General features: G+C 35.2%; 1 protein-coding gene across 5 annotated transcripts in view; it reads left to right on the forward strand.

Annotated features, from left to right (window-relative positions):
* PTPRQ (protein tyrosine phosphatase receptor type Q) overlaps positions 1 to 21,186 on the forward strand; it is a 280,514-nt gene that overhangs the window by 181,660 nt on the left and 77,668 nt on the right. For all 5 annotated transcript variants that reach the window (XM_059936586.1, XM_059936587.1, XM_059936583.1 and 2 more), the window contains 2 exons: positions 1,162 to 1,485; positions 19,158 to 19,279. In XM_059936586.1, coding sequence (XP_059792569.1) covers positions 1,162 to 1,485; positions 19,158 to 19,279 — 446 coding nt within the window. The remainder of the gene's footprint in view (positions 1 to 1,161; positions 1,486 to 19,157; positions 19,280 to 21,186) is intronic.

Genomic DNA, 21,186 nt, shown 5'->3' on the forward strand with positions numbered 1-21,186 from the left:
GAATGTAAATTACACCAGGGTAGGGACTTTTGTCTATTTTGTTCATTGTATTCCCAGTACCTACAGTAGTACTTGGCATAAATTAGATGCTCATTAGGTATTTATTGAAATCTGAATTAATATGATATGTTTAGGAATGAATGACTTTTTTACGAATGAATTTTCTAACTCATTTATTAATTTTCTTATCTTTACTGCACATATTAACATATAGTTTTTATGAATTGTGTAATTTTCATACAAGTCATTGTTATCAGTCTCCCTATCTCAGCCTTCTGAGAAGAGGTCCTTGCACATATACAAGGACAGGCATGAAAAAAGTGCCCATGTCACTTAATTCATTGTTCTTTTATATTTCTAAGCATAACACACTTATATTATTATACTTGTCTAATAAGTGACTGTTTCTTGAAAACAAGACATAAGCCTATGTATCTTGATTTCCTAACACCAGCCTCAGAGCCTGACACACGGTATGAATATAGGAAACCAGTGGTTAATATGAAATCTAATAAATGACTCCAAGTAGGACCGTGTGATTGTAGGTGATATACAGATACCTTATTCTGTATATTAATGTCAGTGTGCTTGATGATGTTGTAGAAAGGGTTATACTAATTTTAAATATGTGCAAGATAAAATAAAAATTAACTAATTGTATACATTATTAGTTCATTTAATAATCTTGTTTATTTAAATTATTTTATAATCAACATCTACTATATATAAGATGCGTTTGTGTCTATCTAGTCATTTAAATATAAGAACGTCTTTCTCGGGAACTGAATATTAAAAACTCAGACCATTCCTTGGAAAGTACATAGGATTATATGAGCATGCAATTTTTCTTTGTACCAGTGCTTATATAAGGAACCAAAGTAAGTTTTTATAAGTAACTTGTGAGTGAATTGGGGAGCAAAATTAGGAATAAAAACATCACAGTTGTTTTGTCCCCTAACCCTTTGAACCATTGCTCTGTGAAGCATCACCTTAAGTTTCTGCTTATTAAATGTGGGGATATTAATCTAAGGGCAGTTGTAATAAGAGATCACCACTACGTGCATAGTAAAGAAATATTTGTAAATCCCATTTCTCCCTCCTGTTCACACAATGTTTGGTAATTCCAATTGTTTTCCATTTTTTTTTCCCTTCAACTTTTAGTTCCCAGCACTCCCACAAATATTGCTTTTTCTAATGTTCAGTCAACTAGTGCAACATTGACGTGGATGAGACCTGACACTATCTTTGGCTACTTCCAAAATTATAAGATTACCACTCAACTTCGGGCTCAAAAATGCAAAGAATGGGAATCTGAAGAATGTGTTGAATATCAAAAAATTCAATACCTCTACGAAGCTGACCTAACTGAAGAGACAGTATATGATTTAAAGAAATTTAGATGGTATAGATTCCAAGTGGCTGCCAGCACCAATGCCGGCTATGGCGATGCTTCAAATTGGATATCTACACAAACCCTGCCTGGTCGTAAGTATTGTTCTGTATGTGTATATATACTTTTGCATTCAAGAAAAAGCTCTCTAAATGTTTTTCCATAGAAATCATTCAAAATATAGGTAAAGATTGCTCTTGTAACTTTAGTTTTATATTTCAAAATTAACTGGTTACCATAATTGCTTAAACAACATCATTAACCATAATAGCATTTATTTTTTCTTAATTGAATCCCTATGGGAAATTCAATTTCAGTCATTATTAAGGCTTTTCTCAAACTCCCAGAGTTGTACCAAGGTCCTAGAGTCTTATATTGCAACAAAAAGCATTATGATCCTCTAAGTGGTCTGTCATTAGGCTATACTGATAGCCATCAAGTACCCTTTGTCTATGCCTACATTTCCCCCTCGTATCTGGAAGCTCTGCTGCTTTTATGCCAGGCTTTACCACGTTTTCAGTGACTTTAGGCTTACACACACACACATAGAGTTTCAGTGATAAATAGATGCTGTTGTGGACCTTTATAAATAGTGAAATAAACTTTGATCTAGAGGCTTTATTTTTTAGGTTGCCAGATGTGTATCTTGTTACTATTCCCCGGACTACCTGGCATAATGTTTGTATAGTAAATGTTCAATGAATGTTTGTTAATGCATTTCAACATTTGAGACAGAATCCAGACAACTCAGCCTTCAACACAGTTGTCCAACCTCTCTTCTTTGTGGCTCTTGGGCTCTTGATTTCTGTGAGATCTGCTCTTCTGGTTTTTCTCTTACCTCCCTGATAGCTCTTTCTCAGTCTCTTTTGCTTATTCCCTCTCTGTCTCTCTCATTTTTTAAATCTAAGTGTTGGAGTGTTCAGAGATAACATACTTGGCCCTTTTCTTTTCTTTTTTTTTTTTTTTTCTTTTTCATTGGCCCTTTTCTTTATCAACACACAACCCCTATGAGATCTTACCTTAAGTGACCTTATCCTGTCCTACGGCTTTAAAGTCTACTTATATAGTGATTATTCTCAAGTATCTATTTCCAGTTCTGATTGCTCCCTGGAACCCAATCAGTATATTTACCTGATGAACTGACATCATTGGGCAGGTGTGTCTAATATCCTCTCACAATTAACGTGGTCTAAACACTAAGCCTTCTCATCGTCCAAATGCAGAAAATGAAAATTTAGGCAGTGTTCTTTTCCTCTTCTACTCTGCCAATGATTTATTTCAACCATGCTATCTAAACACATCCCTCCATTTGCATTACCAGCATATTAGTCCTATCCTTCATTACTGCTACCACTGCGTTAACCTGACCTCCTTAGCTTTCATGCTGATCTTTTTAAATGTAAATCAGATGATGTCACTTCCTTGTTTAAAGCCTTTCAGTGAATTTCCATTGCTCTTGGAATAAAATTTAAATTTCTTAACATGATTAACAAAGCCCTATGTGACTTGGCTCTTACCTAACACTCTAACCTCATCCATAATCATTTTCCCACTTACCATTATCCTCCACTCATACTGGATATTTTTTGTGTTGTTTGAACACACTAAAGTACTAGAACTTGGCCCTGTTCGTTTGGATTGAAATGTTTTTCCACGTCTATCTTTGCATGAGCAGCTTTTTATAATGTATACTTCTACTTGAATGATTCCTGCTAAGCATGAATTTCCCTGACCACCCAATCTAAAAGAGCCATGCATTTTTTTTCTAGAATATCATCTTATCTTAATGAAAATTTATAATTACCTGATCATTTTTTATTTATATGTATTTGCTTATTTTTAGAAGGTGTCTTGACCATTGTTGTTTCCTTATTGCCTAGAATGGTGCCTGGCAACAGTAGGCACTCCATAAATATTTCCTGAACGAGTTAAACTTGATTAAATAAGCTAAAATGGGGGAGGCAGAATGAACTGTTTTCCAGTGCAGGGGATAGAGAGGATGATAGTGCCATAACAAAGGAAAGGAAAATATGGAAAAATCAAATCCAGGTTGCATTTAGTCAGTAATTATGGTTATTTTGAGCCTGTTAACTTTGAGAAGAAATAACTATGATAATCTAATTGACTAGAAAACAGAAAGAAACAGATGCTTAGAGATTAGAACATAGGTAAAGTTCAGAATTTTAGTTGCTTCAGCTAGTAAGAATAACCAAAATTACAAGTGATAGAAAAATGGGACACTGAATGAATGAATACGTGTTAAAGTCCCAGGGACAACTCGAAGTTACCTGAAGACATCAGTCAGGTACCATAATGAATGAAGCAGGCTGATGTAAGGCGATTGAGAGTGGTGGAAACCTTGGCAGATTAACAGAACACGCTGTCTACAGGGGCAACCACTACTCACCTCTTTCTGATTACTGTCTTATAGAGAAGTCATGCTATTAGGACTTAGGATGTTTTCAAAGAAATAGGAAAGTTAGATTTTTTAATGTGAAAATACTTAATTTCTTGCTGTAACAAGTTTTTAAAATTTAAGAACATTTAGTTTTTCAAACCAAACATGTCAGTAGCCCACATCTGGTCTGTGGGCAGCTAATTTGTTACCTTTGATTAAAGTAGACCATATGCCTGTGCATCTGCTGCCACTAAGGGTTCCCATCCTACTCCTCATGAGCCTCTCACTCGGACAGTAGCTGCTTCTGCCTGCTACAGTGAGCCAGGAATTAGAATTTCCAAATGTATCATTTCCTCAAGTACTCTAGACAGGATGGTGGAAGATGTTCAATTAGCATAAAACAACATATAACCTGACCAATTCAAAAGCTGGTAAATGAAACTGGGAAGTTGGATTTTTAAAGAATCCTCCATTCTTATTCTGAAAATTTGGGAGTTTTTCCACTTGAATGTCATTGCTTCCCCCACCGAGTCCCTCCACTTCCGACCCCACTTTAAGGTCTATGACCCACTCACTAGGGTTTGGTCATTTTCAATTCCCTACTACTCCACTTTGCTTATTCTGGTTTAAAAGAATAATGGTAGAATATTTCAAATATTTCACAATCAGTGTGAGCTTTTTAAAAAATAAGTAGCATTATTTTTCTAGTTTTATTAGGATGTGTTCCTTTGCCATCGGTGGTTAGTTGGTTGATTTGTTAGTTCTTGATGGAATGGAGAGGATAATCTTGGCTTCTTTTTCACCCCACCTCCCAGATCTTTACTTGATGACTAATTGAAAGAGTGCCTTCGTATGGAGTACCAGTTTGACTTTTATCTGGTACTTTTCTTCTCTCTCGGTCTGGTATCTCACTGCCACAATTTGATTTCTCCATCAGAGAGTACTTGGGTGTGAAAAAAATTTATCAGTAGTTAAGTAGATTTTCTATGCTACTTCTAGTCCCTTTTATTGTTCTTTATCCTTAAGGACTAATTTTCTACTCTGTTCTTTATCAATAAGATAGAAAAGGGGATACATGGAAAGTTGCCTTTCTACCACTGTGATTAAGAGAGAAAAGTGAAAAGATTTATATATTTCAGAATTTGTGACAACAGACTTATTATTTTTCTTGGCATTCTCAAACTTATTAGCTTTTCAGCTGAGTATTCATATGGGGATGGTAATAATAAATTAATTTTGAAAGTTATGAGAATGAGTTGGTCACTCTTCATTTAGTCTCAGAAATGAAGGGGACATTTTTCTAATGATAAATATATTTGAATTTCATAAATGTATGGTTAAAAAGTTTTATTTATTAAGCCAAGGAGAGATACTCTGAGGTGGCATTTGATATGAAAGACAGAAAGACACTACATATATTATTGCAAGACAATATATATAGTGAACTACTAACATATTGTATAAGAATATGAGAAATAAGAACAGTCAAGCACAAAAATCTTGAAGAGTAGTAATGTTTTTAAGATTAAAAGCAAGTAATGCTTAGATGTTGATTCTACATACCAAAGATGAAAAGCATTACAGACATTTTGCAAACATAAAAAGTAATCTGGATGAAGAAATTTAATAAGATTTTTTATGTCATTGATTCCAAAAAAGTGTTACGTTGTTTTATAATATAAGAAAATAAAACAATGAAAATGAATGATTCCTCTGAATTATGGAAAACACTAAACAACAATATAACTTAGTATAAAATCACTATTTCAGATTTGTGCATGTTACTCTAATAGCATCAAGTTGTGCCCAAGCACTTATTCCCAGAACTTCTTATCAAAACCTGGAGTTTCTTTGATAAGGAGCTAGCAATTGATAGCTAGTCTGAGGTCAGATTATTCAACATTTGAATAGCTCAAATAAGAAGACCACCCAGTTGGAATAATAAATATTATAAGATGTTCTAAAATGACTTGTAGAATAAGAAAATATGTTGTATTAGCTCCCTCTGAGCTCATAAAGAAGAGCACTCAAATTGAAGATGCGGGGAGCAAAGTTGGAATGCAAGCTGAGAATTACATTGGGTTACTTTCTGAATCTAGATCTGCCACTGTACACTGGAGTGAATAAAAGAAACAACATTCGGCCAACTCAAGCTAACATTTCTTTCTCCCACATACTCTGATCTAGATAATTGAAACCAAATTGTTTTTCTGCTTAAATCATCTGTATAATAGCCATTACTCTCTACTTCATGCTAAGTGTGCAGAGATACAAACATAAGCACAGAAATTACAAATGGCAGAAATATTTAACTTGAAACATTAAAGTCTTATAGCTTATTTTACTCATCTCTTATTTTTCTGATTATCCTTATACTCAAAAGCAATTTGAGTTGTGTGGGGGGGAGGAATGCAGAATGGAAGCTGTTAAATATCTCTGTGGTGCACAATAGGTACTTATAATGCTGAGGGAATGTACAACTTTAAAAGAGTGTGGGTGTGAAATTTAGTATGGAGTGAAATGGGGCTCTCATAATGTGCATCTCCTATAGACCACCAGGACTGGAAGACAGCAAGAAAGGAAAATTCCTGGGGTAACACTTAGGTTGTGAAAACCACGGGATACCATACTCATGAGGAATTTTAACTACCCAAACATCTGTTAGGTTAAAAAAAATTCAGCAAAACATGCCTCATCAAAGAAGCTTCCAAGGAATGCAACTTTATGATTTAAAAAGAAGAAAAACCAAATAGAGGGCAAAGCACTCCATAACATTTTTAAAAATGAGACATTGTTGATGAGTTACTATATATTCAATTATTTTTCTTCATATATTCTAAATGGTATAATGCACTTATAATGTGGTGAATGCTATCATAACAGAGGTAGATATTCTCCTTTCTATAAAGAAGCAATTATATAATGATAAGAAGAGATGTTAGCCATAAATAAATAGGAAAATATAATTCATGACATGAGGAAGCCCATTTGGTGGCAGTGGGTTTTTAGAATAGGCTCTATCCTGGTGCCAGTAAAGGAAGTGAATATAATTTATTCTAGACATGATGGTTGTACTTCTGCAAAATTAATTATATGCTGTTGAAAGTCTTCTAAGTTAGTTGCCTAAGACTCCCAAATGTGTAATTCAAGACGACATCTCTCTCTCTTCTAGACCTGTAGATTGAAGTTACTGGTATGACCACTTAGGTTTCCACAGACATCTCAAACCCCGTATTACCACTGTTCCTGCCCCACTGCAAGCCTCCTCCTACCTGTGTGTTCCCTGTTTCAGTGTATTGTACCATTGTTCGTCTGATTGCTCAAGCCAGCAATCTAGGAATCATTCTTAATTCTTTTTAGCCTTTCCCACCCCCAAGTCCATACCTAGCTCCTACTGACTTTCCCTTCTAAATATTTCTTGAATTTGTTTATGTTTCTCTGTTAAGGCTTCCTAAATTCAGACGTCTCCTAGATTATTACAAAAGATATCTAAATGGTCTTTCTGTTCCCATTTTCTCTACCCTCCACCTGAACCTAGTTTTTGAATACACCTATCTATTATTCCTCTGCTTAAAATCTGATAGTTTTCTATTTTCCTGTTGTGTAAAAATTACATTTTTAGTATGCTCTATATGGTTACTTATGATTTTTGTTTATATTCCCCACACGTACTTTGCTCTTTCTCCTTTGTGCTCCAGAGAAAGAGCAAAGTATGTGTGTTCTTTCTTACTGTTCTTTCTTACTGTCCTTTCTGTCCTCTTTTGGAGACCAACTGCCTCTTCTTTGCAAAGGAGACCAAATACCTCCTTTGCAAAGCCTTCTATAAATTCCTCTTTCCACTCCCACCTTCCAAAAATTGTTTCTAAATACTGAACGTATTACATCATAATTGTTTATCTCTCTCTCTTGTTGAGCTCCTTACAGGCAGAGATGACAGGTGATCATGTCTTATGTATGTTTCTACTCTTCATGCTTATTCAATGTCTAAGACTGAATGAATATGGCATTTGGACTCAAGGAAGACATTTGACTTTAATTGGAAAGTATTTCAATGTCAAAATTCTCCATATTGCAAAAATGTTCACACAAATTTTCTTCAGATTTTCTTTCTGACTATAGCTTGTCTTTCAAATATTTGCATGGTGATTGTCAAAATTAAAATTCTCCTGGTCAGTTTCCATTCATGTTTGACATGTTCAGCTTCTTTTATTTCACAAAACCAGTTTATTTTATTTTATGTATTTATGTATTTATGTATTTATTTATTGGTTGGTTGGTTGGAAAGGAAAGATTGCTTTATTCAGGAGAACAGCAACCTGGGGAGAAGGCAGACTCATATCCAAGAACCACTCCCAAGATTCTGCTTGACCATGAAAGTTTTTAAAGGGAGAAGGGGAAGTTAATCGCAGTTAATCATTTGGGGAGGGGGGGTCAGAGTCTTTTATCTTCCACTGTGTGCAGATTTTCTTCTGATTGGTTGGTGGTGAGGTAACAGTGTGTTGCTCCAGGAATCATACTCTGCCTGAAGTTACCATCTTCCACCTGGGTGGGGGCCTTAGTTTGATTTTAGATGCTATCACTTCCAAGGTAGCCTCCCAACCAGGTGTTAGTGCCCAAAAAGTTGTCGCAAAGAAACGGCACAGAAGATGTCCCCAACGGTGTTGACAATGAGCAGGAGTTGGTCTAGCTGGTCTCAGGACTTAATGGAGCTCAGGTTCTTGATGTCGCATCGCAGAAAGAATTCAGTGAGAGACAAAGTGATAGGTAAGAAGTGGATTTATTTAGAGAGAAACACACTCCACAGACAGAGTGTGGGCCATCTCGGAAGGTGAGAAAGGCCCAGTCTATTTTATATTGTTGATTCTTTTTCTTTTTCATTAATTAACATAAGTATGAATTACTGCATATAGAAAAGAAATATGCTCATAATAAATTGAGGAGGATTTCAAACAATGAAAGAAAATAATAAATGCCTATTTCAGAGTGGATTGAAGCTTTAACAGTATCGAAATGATTAACTGAGATAATAAACTGTGATTGATAGTCCATGAAGAAAACAAAGGAGACCAATGTATAAATTTGGGTTGCTAAGTATGATTACAAAGAGAGGATATTTGCATGAAATCATAATTTAAAGATAATAGTAAGCATGTAAAATTGTTTATTAAAGCATTCAACTGTATACTTAACTTAAAAGAGCTTTTGGCAGGTTATTAAACAGCTTTCCATAATATAAATAAAAATATTTTGAAATCCTAGTACATAAGCACGTAGAATGTTTTTCAGCAAAATCACTAAAAATCAAAGGATAAGAATGATCACTATATTATTTTTTAAATCATCAATATTATAGAAAGCCTGGGTTTTTTTTTTTTTCTTATATGCTTTTATTGCCCTTATCAGGGTTTCTTTCAGTTTATTTGGATTTTTGTGAGATGAACTATTCAAGGTGCATGAAAAGACATAAGTATGCCTCTAGAAAGCCTGGTTATTAAAAGGATAAAAGAAGAAAAAATCTTTCTCCCAATAATAGCTAGCTGTATTTTATCTTTTAAAAATTCAATGAATTCTCCCACTTTCTCATTTCAAACTTCAAATCTCATGTTGAATTGAATTGATTGTGACTTTTCTGAGAATCTTCTTTCTCTTGGTTCAGAAAGAAGTGTGAAGTACGTTTAATTCTTTGTGATTTCTGGTCATTAACCTCAGTTCAGGCCTGCCTCAGTATTAGGCCCTAGGCCAACAAATTTTCAGCTCTGTTTTCTTCTGCATTTATTAAGGAAGAAGGGAGAACTCTGATTTGACTATGGAAAACTCCCATTTCTGAAAAAACCATAGGATTGCTATGTCTGGTAGTTGAGGGCACTTTTTGGTTGGGCCCAGTACCTAAGCTGAGACTCCTTGGCTGGATAGTTAAGAATAATGACAGAAATAGCTAAGCTTATCAGGTGTTTATTATGTGCTGGTACTATTCTAAGAACTTTACACACATTGATTCATTCATGAACCTTAATCATTTCTAGGTTAGAGCCTGTGCTCTTAGATCTTGACAAAGACTTGGGCAAAGCCTCATGGTGGTATGAAAGTACTAAGAGATGGAAGGGTGCTAAATAGTATACAAAGAGAAGATAGGTGAAACCCTAATTTAAAGGAAATAACAGAATGCATGTAAAATTAAACTATTTAAAAGCATTCAACTCTATTTTTTAAAAAATTTTTTATTGAAGTATAGTTGGTTTACAACATTGTGTTAATTTCTGCTGTACAGCAAAGTGATTCAGTTGTATATACATTCTTTTTTTATATTCTTTTCCATTATGATTTATCATAGGATATTGAATATAGTTCTCTGTGCTATACAGTAGGGCCTTGTTGTTTATCCATTCCATATATAATAGCTTATAACCCCAACCTCCCACTCAGTCCCTCCCCCAACCCCCTCCCCCTTGGCTTGTGGTTACAAGTCTATTCTCTATGTCCATGAGTCTGCTTCTGTTTCATAGATAGGTTCATTTGTGTCATATTTTAGATTCCATATATAAGTGATATCATATGGTATTTGTCTTTATTTATGATTTAGTTAACTTAGTATGATAATCTCTACTTGCATCCGTGTTGCTGCAAATGGCATTATTTCATTCTTTTTTATGTCTGAGTAGTATTCCATTGTATATATGTACCACATCTTCTTTATCTATTCATCTGTCAGTGGACATTTAGGTTGTTCCCATGTCTTGGCTGTTGTGAACAGTGCTGCTGTGAACATAAGGGTGCAGGTATCTTTTTGAATTAGAGTTTTGTCTGGATATATGCCAGGAGTGGGAGTGCTGGATCATATGGTAATTCTGTTTTTTGTTTCCTGTGGAAACTCCATACTGTTTTCCACAGTTGCTGTAACAACTTACATTCCCACTAACAGTGTAGGAAGTTTCCCTTTTCTCCACATCCTCTCCAGCATTTGTTATTTGTAGAGTTTTTAAGGATGGCCATTCTGACTGGTGTGAGGTGGTACCTCACTGTAGTTTCGATTTGCATTTCTCTAATAATTAGTGATGTTGAGCATCTTTTCATGTGCCTGTTGGCCATTTGTATTTCTTCTTTGGAGAAATGTCTATATAGATCTTCTGCCCATTTTTCAATTGGGTTGTTTTTTTGTTGTTGAGTTGTATAAGCTGTTCGTATGTTTTGGAAATTAAGCCCTTGTCAGTCGCATCATTTGCAAATATTTTCTCCCATTCTGTAGGTTATCTTTTTGTTTTGTTTACAGTTTCCTTTGCTGTGCAAAAGCTTGTAAGTTTGATTAGGTGAACTCTATATTTAATTTCAAAAAAAACCAAAAACAAAAAACTTTTGCCAGGTTGTTAAGCAAGTTTTCCGGAATATAAATTAAAATAATTAGAAATCCCCATTTGCATGAACAAGTGGAATGTCTTTTTCAGCAAAGCAGTGAAAACCAAACAGTTAAAGAAAATTTAAAGGATAATCAGTATGTGGCATTATTAGCTTTGAAAACTGAGACTAAGAAAGACCTGGAGATATTGTACAAGCTTCTGGTACATGATCCAACCATCTCCATTCCCAAACAAATTAAATGGGACTTGCCCTAACACACATAACCTCTAACTACACTTTTAGTTTCTCTTCTCTTTAATTATACCCTTGATAGTTATTTTACCCTGATTATACCTGCATACAATGCATGGGAGAATGAAGTAGCAACGTTTATCCCAGCCCTAACACTTTGTTATGGTGATGGCCTTATCTGAATTATTCCAGGTTGCTCCTACACATAGCTTCAAGGTACCATAGAAATGATGATGTTCTTATGTTCTTATGGAACATGATGACCTGTTATTACTCTAGAAACTTTGGGAATGAGAGGAAGTGATGGTAGGGAGAAACCTCTTCATCGTTTATTCAGAATTAAAATACATGAAAGGCACACGGAGACCAGTGTGTGGAGTGTCTGTTAGCTGGATACAAGTTTCCATGTTTATCACCAGCTCCCAAGCCCTCCACCACTAACTACATTCCCAGTCTTCACAGAAACAGTAATCCCCCTTTCTAACCTTGTTACCAATAGTTCTAATCATTGGTACCTGATCTGAAGAGCAGTGCCACTGCTTTTTCCAATAGTACGTTGATGTTACAGAGCAGTGGCTCTTAAACTTGTACCACGAGCATTAGAATCATCAGGAGGGCTTGTTAAAACACGGAGTGCTAGGCCCTACCCAGGTCTTCTGATTCAGTAAGTCAGGGGTGTGATCTCAGAATTTGCTTTTCTAACAACTTCCCAGGTAATATTGATGCTGCTGGTTTGAAGACCACATTTTTGAGAACCACTGTTGTAGAAAGTTGTTTTATGAACATAATGCTATTCTAGAGAAAGTTGTATTATCTGATCCTAAAAGCAGTGGAACTAATATGAGAATATTTTCATTCTTACCTGGCATGGCTAATATTGGAAGTGAGAGTTTTTTGGTATTTTGTATTTTTTTCCACCTAAGCTAACCTGAAATGACTCAGAAAATTACTCATTCAGCATCAAAGAAAATGGTCATACAATGAAGTCTAATACTGTGGGCATCCATGAATCATTCTCAGTACTCATCAAACAGTCTAATAGGTCAGATTCTTATGCTTGTAATATTTGCCCTTTGTGCTACTATCTTGCTGTTGGGAAATCTAACTGTAAAACAAAATTAAAATCTTGTAAAAGGGTAGGAAATATTTCATACACCAACAGTAGTATCTCATGCTGGGCAGTGAAATCACTGGGCTCTAGGGAAACATTCAACACCAGTGAAGGATAGCCAGTTAGTGCAGTATTGTAACCAGTGGGATGTGTCCTGAGATGCTCTTGGCCTCCATCAATATGGTCAATCTAATTGCTGAACTTCTTCAGGGCCCTTGATGCCCTGAATTGTTTAAGATGTAAGGAATCCACCCAAACCACCCAGCCAATTAGATTTTGTTTAGTCCTGAGAGACATCTAAAACTTAAAGCAAATTCCTTCAGGTATGGTGAATCTAAGGCAACTCACAGTCCTAGAGGCTGTTAATACTTGTATAAGCTGAGAAAGAATGGGAGTCCTTCATTTAGTGATGACAGTAGATAGGAATCTGATGGTCCAGTGTACCAAATCCTGAAACTAAAATACCCTGAAGGGGGAAGGACCTTTAAATAAACTTGAAATGAACTTAAATTCAAATAGATGTGCAGACAATCTAAATCATACATGTGTACAGAGCTCAAGGTTTTTTGTCTTGTGAGTTGCTGTCAAGTCATTTATTTATTTATGTTTATTCTTTAGGAAGGTCACTACAGCATGCACTAAAAACCAGAGTATTTTCTACAACATTTTTCATCATTAAATAAAATTTACAGGGATCTGCAGAAGGCAGAGTTTCTAATAACTCTTTGAATGTGCTTATTCTGAAAGTATAGTATTAGACACACCAAAATTTGATGGTTCTTAATCAAAGTGTCATAGACTTGGGGGCATTCAAACTTTTATATGTACTAGGCATAATGATGGTCTATCCAGACTCACCTTTCAGCTAACACACTTAGCATGGGGACACAGATGGATGGGAAAGATGACCCTGACCCACATAAGACCCACATTCCTCTGCAAGGATAGAAGCATGATAATCAGGAAATGATGGTTGTTAGTTACAGAAAATGCATTATTGCGAAAACCAGGGGAAAAGTGCTTATGAGAGGAAGTGATTGGATTATGGGGAATGAGAGAATAAGGATAGATCATTCCTACTGAGTAAATTGCTGTGATTTATAAGAGAAAGGGTATAGTGATATCTTGGCCTACTACTGACTAGATTCATTTCACAAACAATCCTAAATCAGAATGTGACAGTTTATGGAGAGACAAACAAAGTCTCCCAAAGATGCTTATATATTACTAAGCTTTTAAACTGGCATATTTTCAATTCCCCATACCTTTACTGCTTTAAGCTTCCTTTATTTTGATTGTTGACATTCATAATTGTAATTTTGTATCCCCCCTTATGTAACTCTAATAATAGTTTACTACACACTGGAATAAAAGAAAAAAATAATACTGAATTATTTTATTATGCATTTTTGGAATTTTGATAAATTCCAAGAGAAAATTGCATAAAAGAAACTTGAAAATGTTATTTGCTTAAAAGTACACTATAATATTTGGACAGTATTAAAATAATTAGATACTATTTTATAGTATACTTTGAGCATTTGGTGTTCTAAATATTTCTCTTAAAATATCCATGAGTTAATCAAATGTTTATCTTTCATTGCTCTACACAGATGAAATATATATTCAGTTATATATTATGTGCATATAATATATTCATATCAGTTTAGTTAGGTATGTGTTTACTTTTTTTATTTCAAATTTAGGAGTTCTTATTCCATCATATTATAATTCTTCAAGAATATAGATTAATATAATATGTTCTAAGAGAAATATTTCATAAAGGATTTAACATGGGAACACTTGCATAACAAAACAGGCAATTTTATCAAGTATACTGGAAAATGCAAATGTTATTAAGAGTGATTGTTTCTTAAAAAAGAAAGAAAAAAAACACTTAAAGAAAGTTCAAGAGTTAAAGCACAGCTCAGCGAGGGGCTAAATACTTTGCCTTTTTATAATGATTGATTAGTGCATAGAACTTAAAATATTTAGTAGTTCAAGTGGTTAGTATGTACCATGAATGATCTTTGAACGTCATTTTTCTGTCAGCTCTGCTTGGGGTAGCAGACACTCCCTGATGAGGGCTTTGATTGCTGGTATTAAAGGAATGATTGCAGGGTTGACATTTTACTATGAAAGACGAGAATTTGAAGCAAGGCATCATACTGCTTTCTGAGCTGGTCTACAGACATGTTTGCAAGACTAGCTGAGGTTTTCCTTGGGAAATGGTTTTGGATCTGTCCTCATTTGAGACCCCCAAAGATCCAGACTACAGAGCAGAGAAGACACAGACATAGAAGAATATTTCCAGAAAATATTTGTAAAAACAAGCTACCATCAACCTAGTCACAGAAAAATCTCATCGGCTTTCTTATCACAGAAAATTCTCAGTAAGCTGTCCATGTTATCTGGGCAACAGTAATGCACCACCTTGCCTGCCTGCTAGAATGAGTTAGGTTTAAAAGTGTAATCCCGACAGCCATCGAGTTTGTATATGTTACAGAGGTATAAGAATAACATTCTGGAGATAATCTGTCCTCTTTTGATATAATGAATTTTGGCCCATCTTCTTGGTATGAGTTAGATACCAAGCACCAAAATCTATAGAGGCTCCTTCTAATTCATTATATTAGTTTATTAAACGATGGCATTTGTCTTTTTTGTCTATGACAGCAGTTCTTAAAAGACCTTAGCCATGGCATTAAAGGCCCTACACAATCTGGCCTCATTTCCTGTCTGACTCACATTCTGACTTACTTGGCTCCAGCCTCACTGGAGTCCCTGTTATTCCTAGAACACACCAGGCACAGTCCTGTCTCAGGGCCTTTGCACTGGCCATTCTCCCCCCTGTGACACTCCTTCTTCAAACATTCCCATGCTCCCACACCTCCTTCAAATCTTTGTTTAAATGTCACCTGTTTAGAGAGGCATAGCCTGACCACCATATTTTTTAAAATAGTAACTCTTATCCACATTCCCATCCCAATTACCCTGCTTCATTTTTTTGTCATGGTACATATCACTTCCTAACATAGTATATCATTTATTTGTATGTTATATATTAATTTATATAAATTTTTATAATATACTTATATATTATTTGTCTCCCTCCACTGAAATAGTGGTTCCATGATCTTTGTATCTTTGGTTTTCTTCTGTATTCCCAGCACCTCAAAAATGCCTGCCTTGAGTAGGTGTTCAATAAACAGTTGCTGAGTGAAGAAGAGTGGGTACATACTAGAAGCTCTATATGGATAGGTCCACAGCTACCTTGATCACTTCTATAAGCTTGGTGTCTTCCCAGTCCCTGGCACATAGAAGATGCTCAATAAATATTGGTTGGATAAATGCATAAATTTCACCTAAAAGCCAACAGAACATTTTGGTAGAAATAAAGGAAAAGGTAGGCTAAAATATTTTCCTGTCTCATACCACTTGAAACGTGCAGCCTGTCAGAAAATTCTTCCTCTCCACAATGGTCCATACAGAGCTAGAAGGCAGGTTTTGCAAAAATATTAATAAAGGATAAATAATTAAAATATTAATCAATAGCCACCTTAATAAAGCTTTACTTAGCTTCTAGCCCATCCCCTTTTACAGAGTCAAAGGCAGGAGACAGGCCATTGAAACCCACAAAACATCTTACATTTTTCAGAGCGATTTCTCCATGAGGAAAGTATATAATGATCAGTAATGGTGTACCTAATCCTGAAGCCTATGCACTCCTTATTTCTAAGGAATATCCAGCTTGGGAAGGAAAGAGAGTTGCCACTTTTGAATATGGAGTGCATTATTCTGTGAGGGCATCCAAAAACAATTATGCTGGTGGCAGGAGACCTCCTATAGCTCTCATTTGTTATGTGTACAGTTATCTAAATGAATTATGCTACAATTTGAGGCAGTTTTCCTAAATCTAGGATCCTAAAGTTAGAATAAGACTGAAGATCTCAGGACATGCAGGGTATGTTTAAGTGCTGAGATTCCATGATCTCTCTACATTAGTCACCAGAGAAATCATGTGCCTAATTCTGTCATTATTATTAACACCTCTCAGCTTATCACACCTCTGAATCCAGGAGCATCCCCCCCCCTCACTCTCTCCCCTGGATGCCATATAGACTGGATCTCTGAGTCAATGTTCAGAGTATTGCACAAAGTTCAGAAAAGGTACAAGTAGGAAGGATATGTTTGTCACCCCAAAAGCACTTTCCCACAGAAACTTTCTTATACATATTTCCTAGAGTCCTCTATAGTAACATTTGAGTACTTCTTTAAATTATTTCAATGCTACTATTAAAAAATACTTTTATGGGCTGAGCTGGGCTCCCAAATTCCAGAACATATAATATCATCTCTCTTGGAAATGTTCTAAGTACCAATAACTCATTCATAGTTCAAAGATTGTTACTACTATTAGCATCTTAAACAGCTACCTGGTGTTGAAATAAAACTTTTGTCTTTCTTCAGAGCCTGTGACTCACTTGAACCAGATATACTTGCCATATTATACTATCCCAATTTGTAAGGAATTATCTGAAAATTTTTTTAAAACCCTCCTCCATCTTGGTCCTGTCTCCCTGGTTCTAGGCTCATCTTTCCAATTGCCAGGCAGGCATCTGAATCCTTGTGAGTATCTCAGACTTAATGAGTACAGACCAAATTTATCATCTCCTACCATAGTCTTATCCCTACCAAAACTAGTGTCTGTTCCTGAACGTGCTGTTGTTGTGAATTCTAGCAATATTCTCCCAGTATTAATACATGAGTTAGCTTTTACTACATCCTCTATTTCACATCTCATCTGCCCTTAAGTACTTTTTATTAGATTTTCTAAGGGCTCTGGGATTCATCTCCTCCTATCTCTACCTACTGTCACTCTTCTACTTTTGGGTCTCATCAGATCTCACCTGGCTTTTTGGAAATAGCCTATCTGGACTCATTGCTTCAGAGCACATATCTTTTTCATAGCTGCATCAGATTTCTTCCTAAATCATTAGAAAAATACTTCCCTTTTCAGAACTTTCAGTGGCATCCCATTGTTTAAAGATAATCGAGTGCTCCCTAACTTAGTTCCCAAATGACTGCTTGAGGCTTGTTCCCTACCCTATCCCTCCATTAATGCTGGTCTTTCTGTGATATCTCTATTCCTTAAATTTAGGGATTCTGATTTTTTTTTTGTACCATGCATTCCTTGGACAGTCTGGTGAAGTGTGTGGAACCCTTCCTAGAGTTATATTTTTCAATTATAAAATAATAAGCATAAGCATAAGATTAATAAGCATAAGAAAGCCATTCTGCAGAAATAATATTCTGCCTGTGGATCCCATTGTTTATATCTTTGTGGCTTTGCTTATGACCTTCTTAGCAAAGAAGTGCCCCCAAACTTGCCCTTTTGATTATTGAAATCCTTCTCATGTTTCAAAGTCTATTCAATCCCCAGCTCCTCTCTGCAACTTTACCTTGACTCCCCGCCCAACTGTACTCACCACTTTGTCTTTGCCCTCTCATAGTAGATTATTTGTATTTCTAATTAGTTCTTATCTTTACTTTGCCCTTTGTTATAATATTTTGTATTAATTTACAAAAAGGGCCAAACACTAAACTAATGGGCTACTTTCACACATTTTGTGTTCGCAGTTCTTTCTAAAACACTGTGAAATATGCATATGAAGAGGAAACTGAGGTCCAGAAATTTTATTGTCTGACCAAGATCATACAACTTGTTGCTGTTATAAATTTGAGGAAATGAATATTTTCTCTTCTTGTTTACCCCTTCTCAGGATCTAAGGAATGATATTGTTCAGTAATGTTTGTTCATGTGGATTTAAAAATCAGAAATGCTGGGAAATATTCATCTCCCAATATTTAATATCCCTGGAAATGATGAGGGGCCGTGCTAGGACAGGGATGTGTAAACAGTGTTTCTAGGTCAATGTCTATGTCAAAGTAACTGTGACTAAATCCTTCTTAACATACTGAAAACTCTTCTAATTCCTAGTAGTTTCACAAATTGAAATTTCAACACAGGTTTTCATCAGTCAGTTCCTTAAAATATTATTTCTTGTTTTGCACTCTTGAGGAAAGACAACAATAATAAAAGTAAGACAAATTAAAGAATTTGTTTGGAATCATAATGAACTCAGGAAATGTTTACATTTGTAATAATAAGATCAGTTGTATAACCTATTTCCTATGCTACCCCCTCAGTGAAAACAATAAACCAACCCAATTTATTGATACATTTGTAAGACAATACGTTTTAAATATAATTCACTTGAACCAGTTCCACTTTTCTGTAGTCAAATATGTTTAGTTTCTGCAAGTTTTCCTAAAACAACATTGTTAACCTATTTTAAAATAAAATATTGATTTGTTCAAAAAGATTTATTTTAGCAATAGTAATGCTTTCTTTTCAAACTGTTATTTCAAGTTTAAAAATCATGTATTTATGACCATTAATTTCTCATATGGAAGTTCTTTATGCATAGTAATTATTTTGAAAGTAATTACATCGTTTGATTTGCCAATGCCTTTTAGCATGCTGTGAACTATAAATTTATGTATAATTAATTCATCATGATTATCCTTTTTTACGGTCTTTTCTATTATCGTATTGTGGCAAATACTAGCTTAAATGTAGCAAGGTAACTGATTATTTTCTATTTTCATAGCTCCAGATGATCCTCCTGAAAATGTGTATGTAGTAGCAACATCACCTTTTAGCATCAACATCAGCTGGAGTGAACCTGCTGTCATTACTGGACCAACATTCTATTTGATAGATGTCAAATCGGTAAGGCATGTCTTACCTTCTACAAAAGACAGTATAGAGCATGGTTAAGAATATAGGTTTTGGAACCAGACTTTGAATTTTAATCTCAGCTCTGTTAGGCAGCTTACTTAACTTGTTTGCGTTTCAGTGTCCACATCTGTAAAATAAAGATTGATAATACTACCCAGTGTACAGAGATTTTGTGAGGACTAAATTAGAAAATATGCCTAAAGAACTTAAAACATTGCCTGACGCATAGTAAGTGTTCAATAAATGTAAATAAAGTATTGTCACCATGGTTATTATTGTATTTATTGTCAGGGTATAGATGATGTATATAAACGAGGTTAAGTTGATAATAATATATTGGTTTAAAATACAGTGAAAACGAACTCAAAACATAAAAGGAGAACGGACAAGGCATTAGGAGAAATATCTCCCAAATAAGATAGCATCAGAGCTTAATTTTGAAAATAATTGAAGCGGAACATGAAAAGGAAATGGTAATAGAAGTTAGAATAATAGAAAAGGTAGCTTCCTGCAGGAAAAAGCAAGTAGTTCTGGAATCCTCGGTCAAAACTTTAAAGGAGAAAAGGCTGAGAGATGAGGCCAGATCAGGAGGCAGACTTATAACATGTTATGGAGTGTGGGTTTCATGGTAAGGGCAGTGGGGTGCCAATTGTGGAATTAAAGCAGTGTCGGGATACAGATTTCTGTTTTACAGGATCAGTATGGGTGCATTGTAGAGAATAGTTTTAGAGAAGTCCTGGGGGTGCAAAATTAAGTAAGGAGACAGGAAACTATAAGAGTAAAACTGGACAAGAAAAGAAGGACAGAGGAAATGGAGTGAGGAAAACAGAATGAAAAGTAATTTAAAACTACAGGATTTGGTGAAAAAAATCTGTGGATGGTGAGTGAAAAGAATAATCAAGGATGACTTTAAGATATATGATTTGGAAAATTGTGAGGAGGAACAGATTTGTAGAGGAAAGGCATGAATTCAGTACTAGATGCCTGGGAATCCTCCAGATGAAGATAGCCCATTAGCAGTATTATTTGTGGATCTGTAGCTCAGGAGAGGAAGTTTGTATTTCCAGATTTGGGAACTGTTGGTGTTTAGATGATAGATGAAATAATATGAGTAGATGAGATTAACTACACAACATGTAAAGACTCTTCTGTAAGAACTAACCTGAGGATAGTATCCTGGGGAATACAAACATTTAAATAAGATGTCCCTGAAGACACCAAATTGGAGTAGCCTTCCAGACAGAAGGAGACCCAAGCATGAGAGTCAAGCCTTTCACCTAAGACAGGGTGCTGCACAATGTGAATAATGCAGAGTTGTTATCTAGGGTTAGAATTGGAAATATCTCCTTGCCAGCCTGCTTGAGCTTTACTGGACCTGATGGGCAGTCTCTGACGGTTGCGTCTAACACATTAAATTAGGTAATTCATGGTGAATTCTCCTCTCCTTCTTGCTGTTTCTATCCATCTCTTGTTTAACTTTTATGATTTTTTTATGTCTTTATATTATTTCTTAAAGGAAATACTTCTTTCTCAAAAGACGTGTCATGATTAAAAGAAAATTTCAGGGTTTATTGGTACATTTGTTCTCACATTCAGTCTTCAGTTTATGTTCCTTTTTTAGAGCATATCTGTGAAGATTTTTAGTTAATAATTAGCCAAAAATAATCAACATGAATGACAAATGCTCTGGGAATAGCATTAAAAGTAAATTATAAAATGTTAATGCTGTGCTCTATCAAGTAAAAGACACTTTATTAAGGAAAATACCTCTCTCTTGGAATTTGTTTGTGTTTAAAGGAGGGAAAAATAAAACATTAAAAAAAGTGATTTATAACCTCATTCTCTTAGCATTCTTACTGAGATTAAAAATGAGCAAGGGCAAGAGAGAAGGATGGAAA

This window comes from Balaenoptera ricei, chromosome 10 (assembly GCF_028023285.1).
Source record: "Balaenoptera ricei isolate mBalRic1 chromosome 10, mBalRic1.hap2, whole genome shotgun sequence".
Classification (NCBI taxonomy): Eukaryota; Metazoa; Chordata; class Mammalia; order Artiodactyla; family Balaenopteridae; genus Balaenoptera; species Balaenoptera ricei.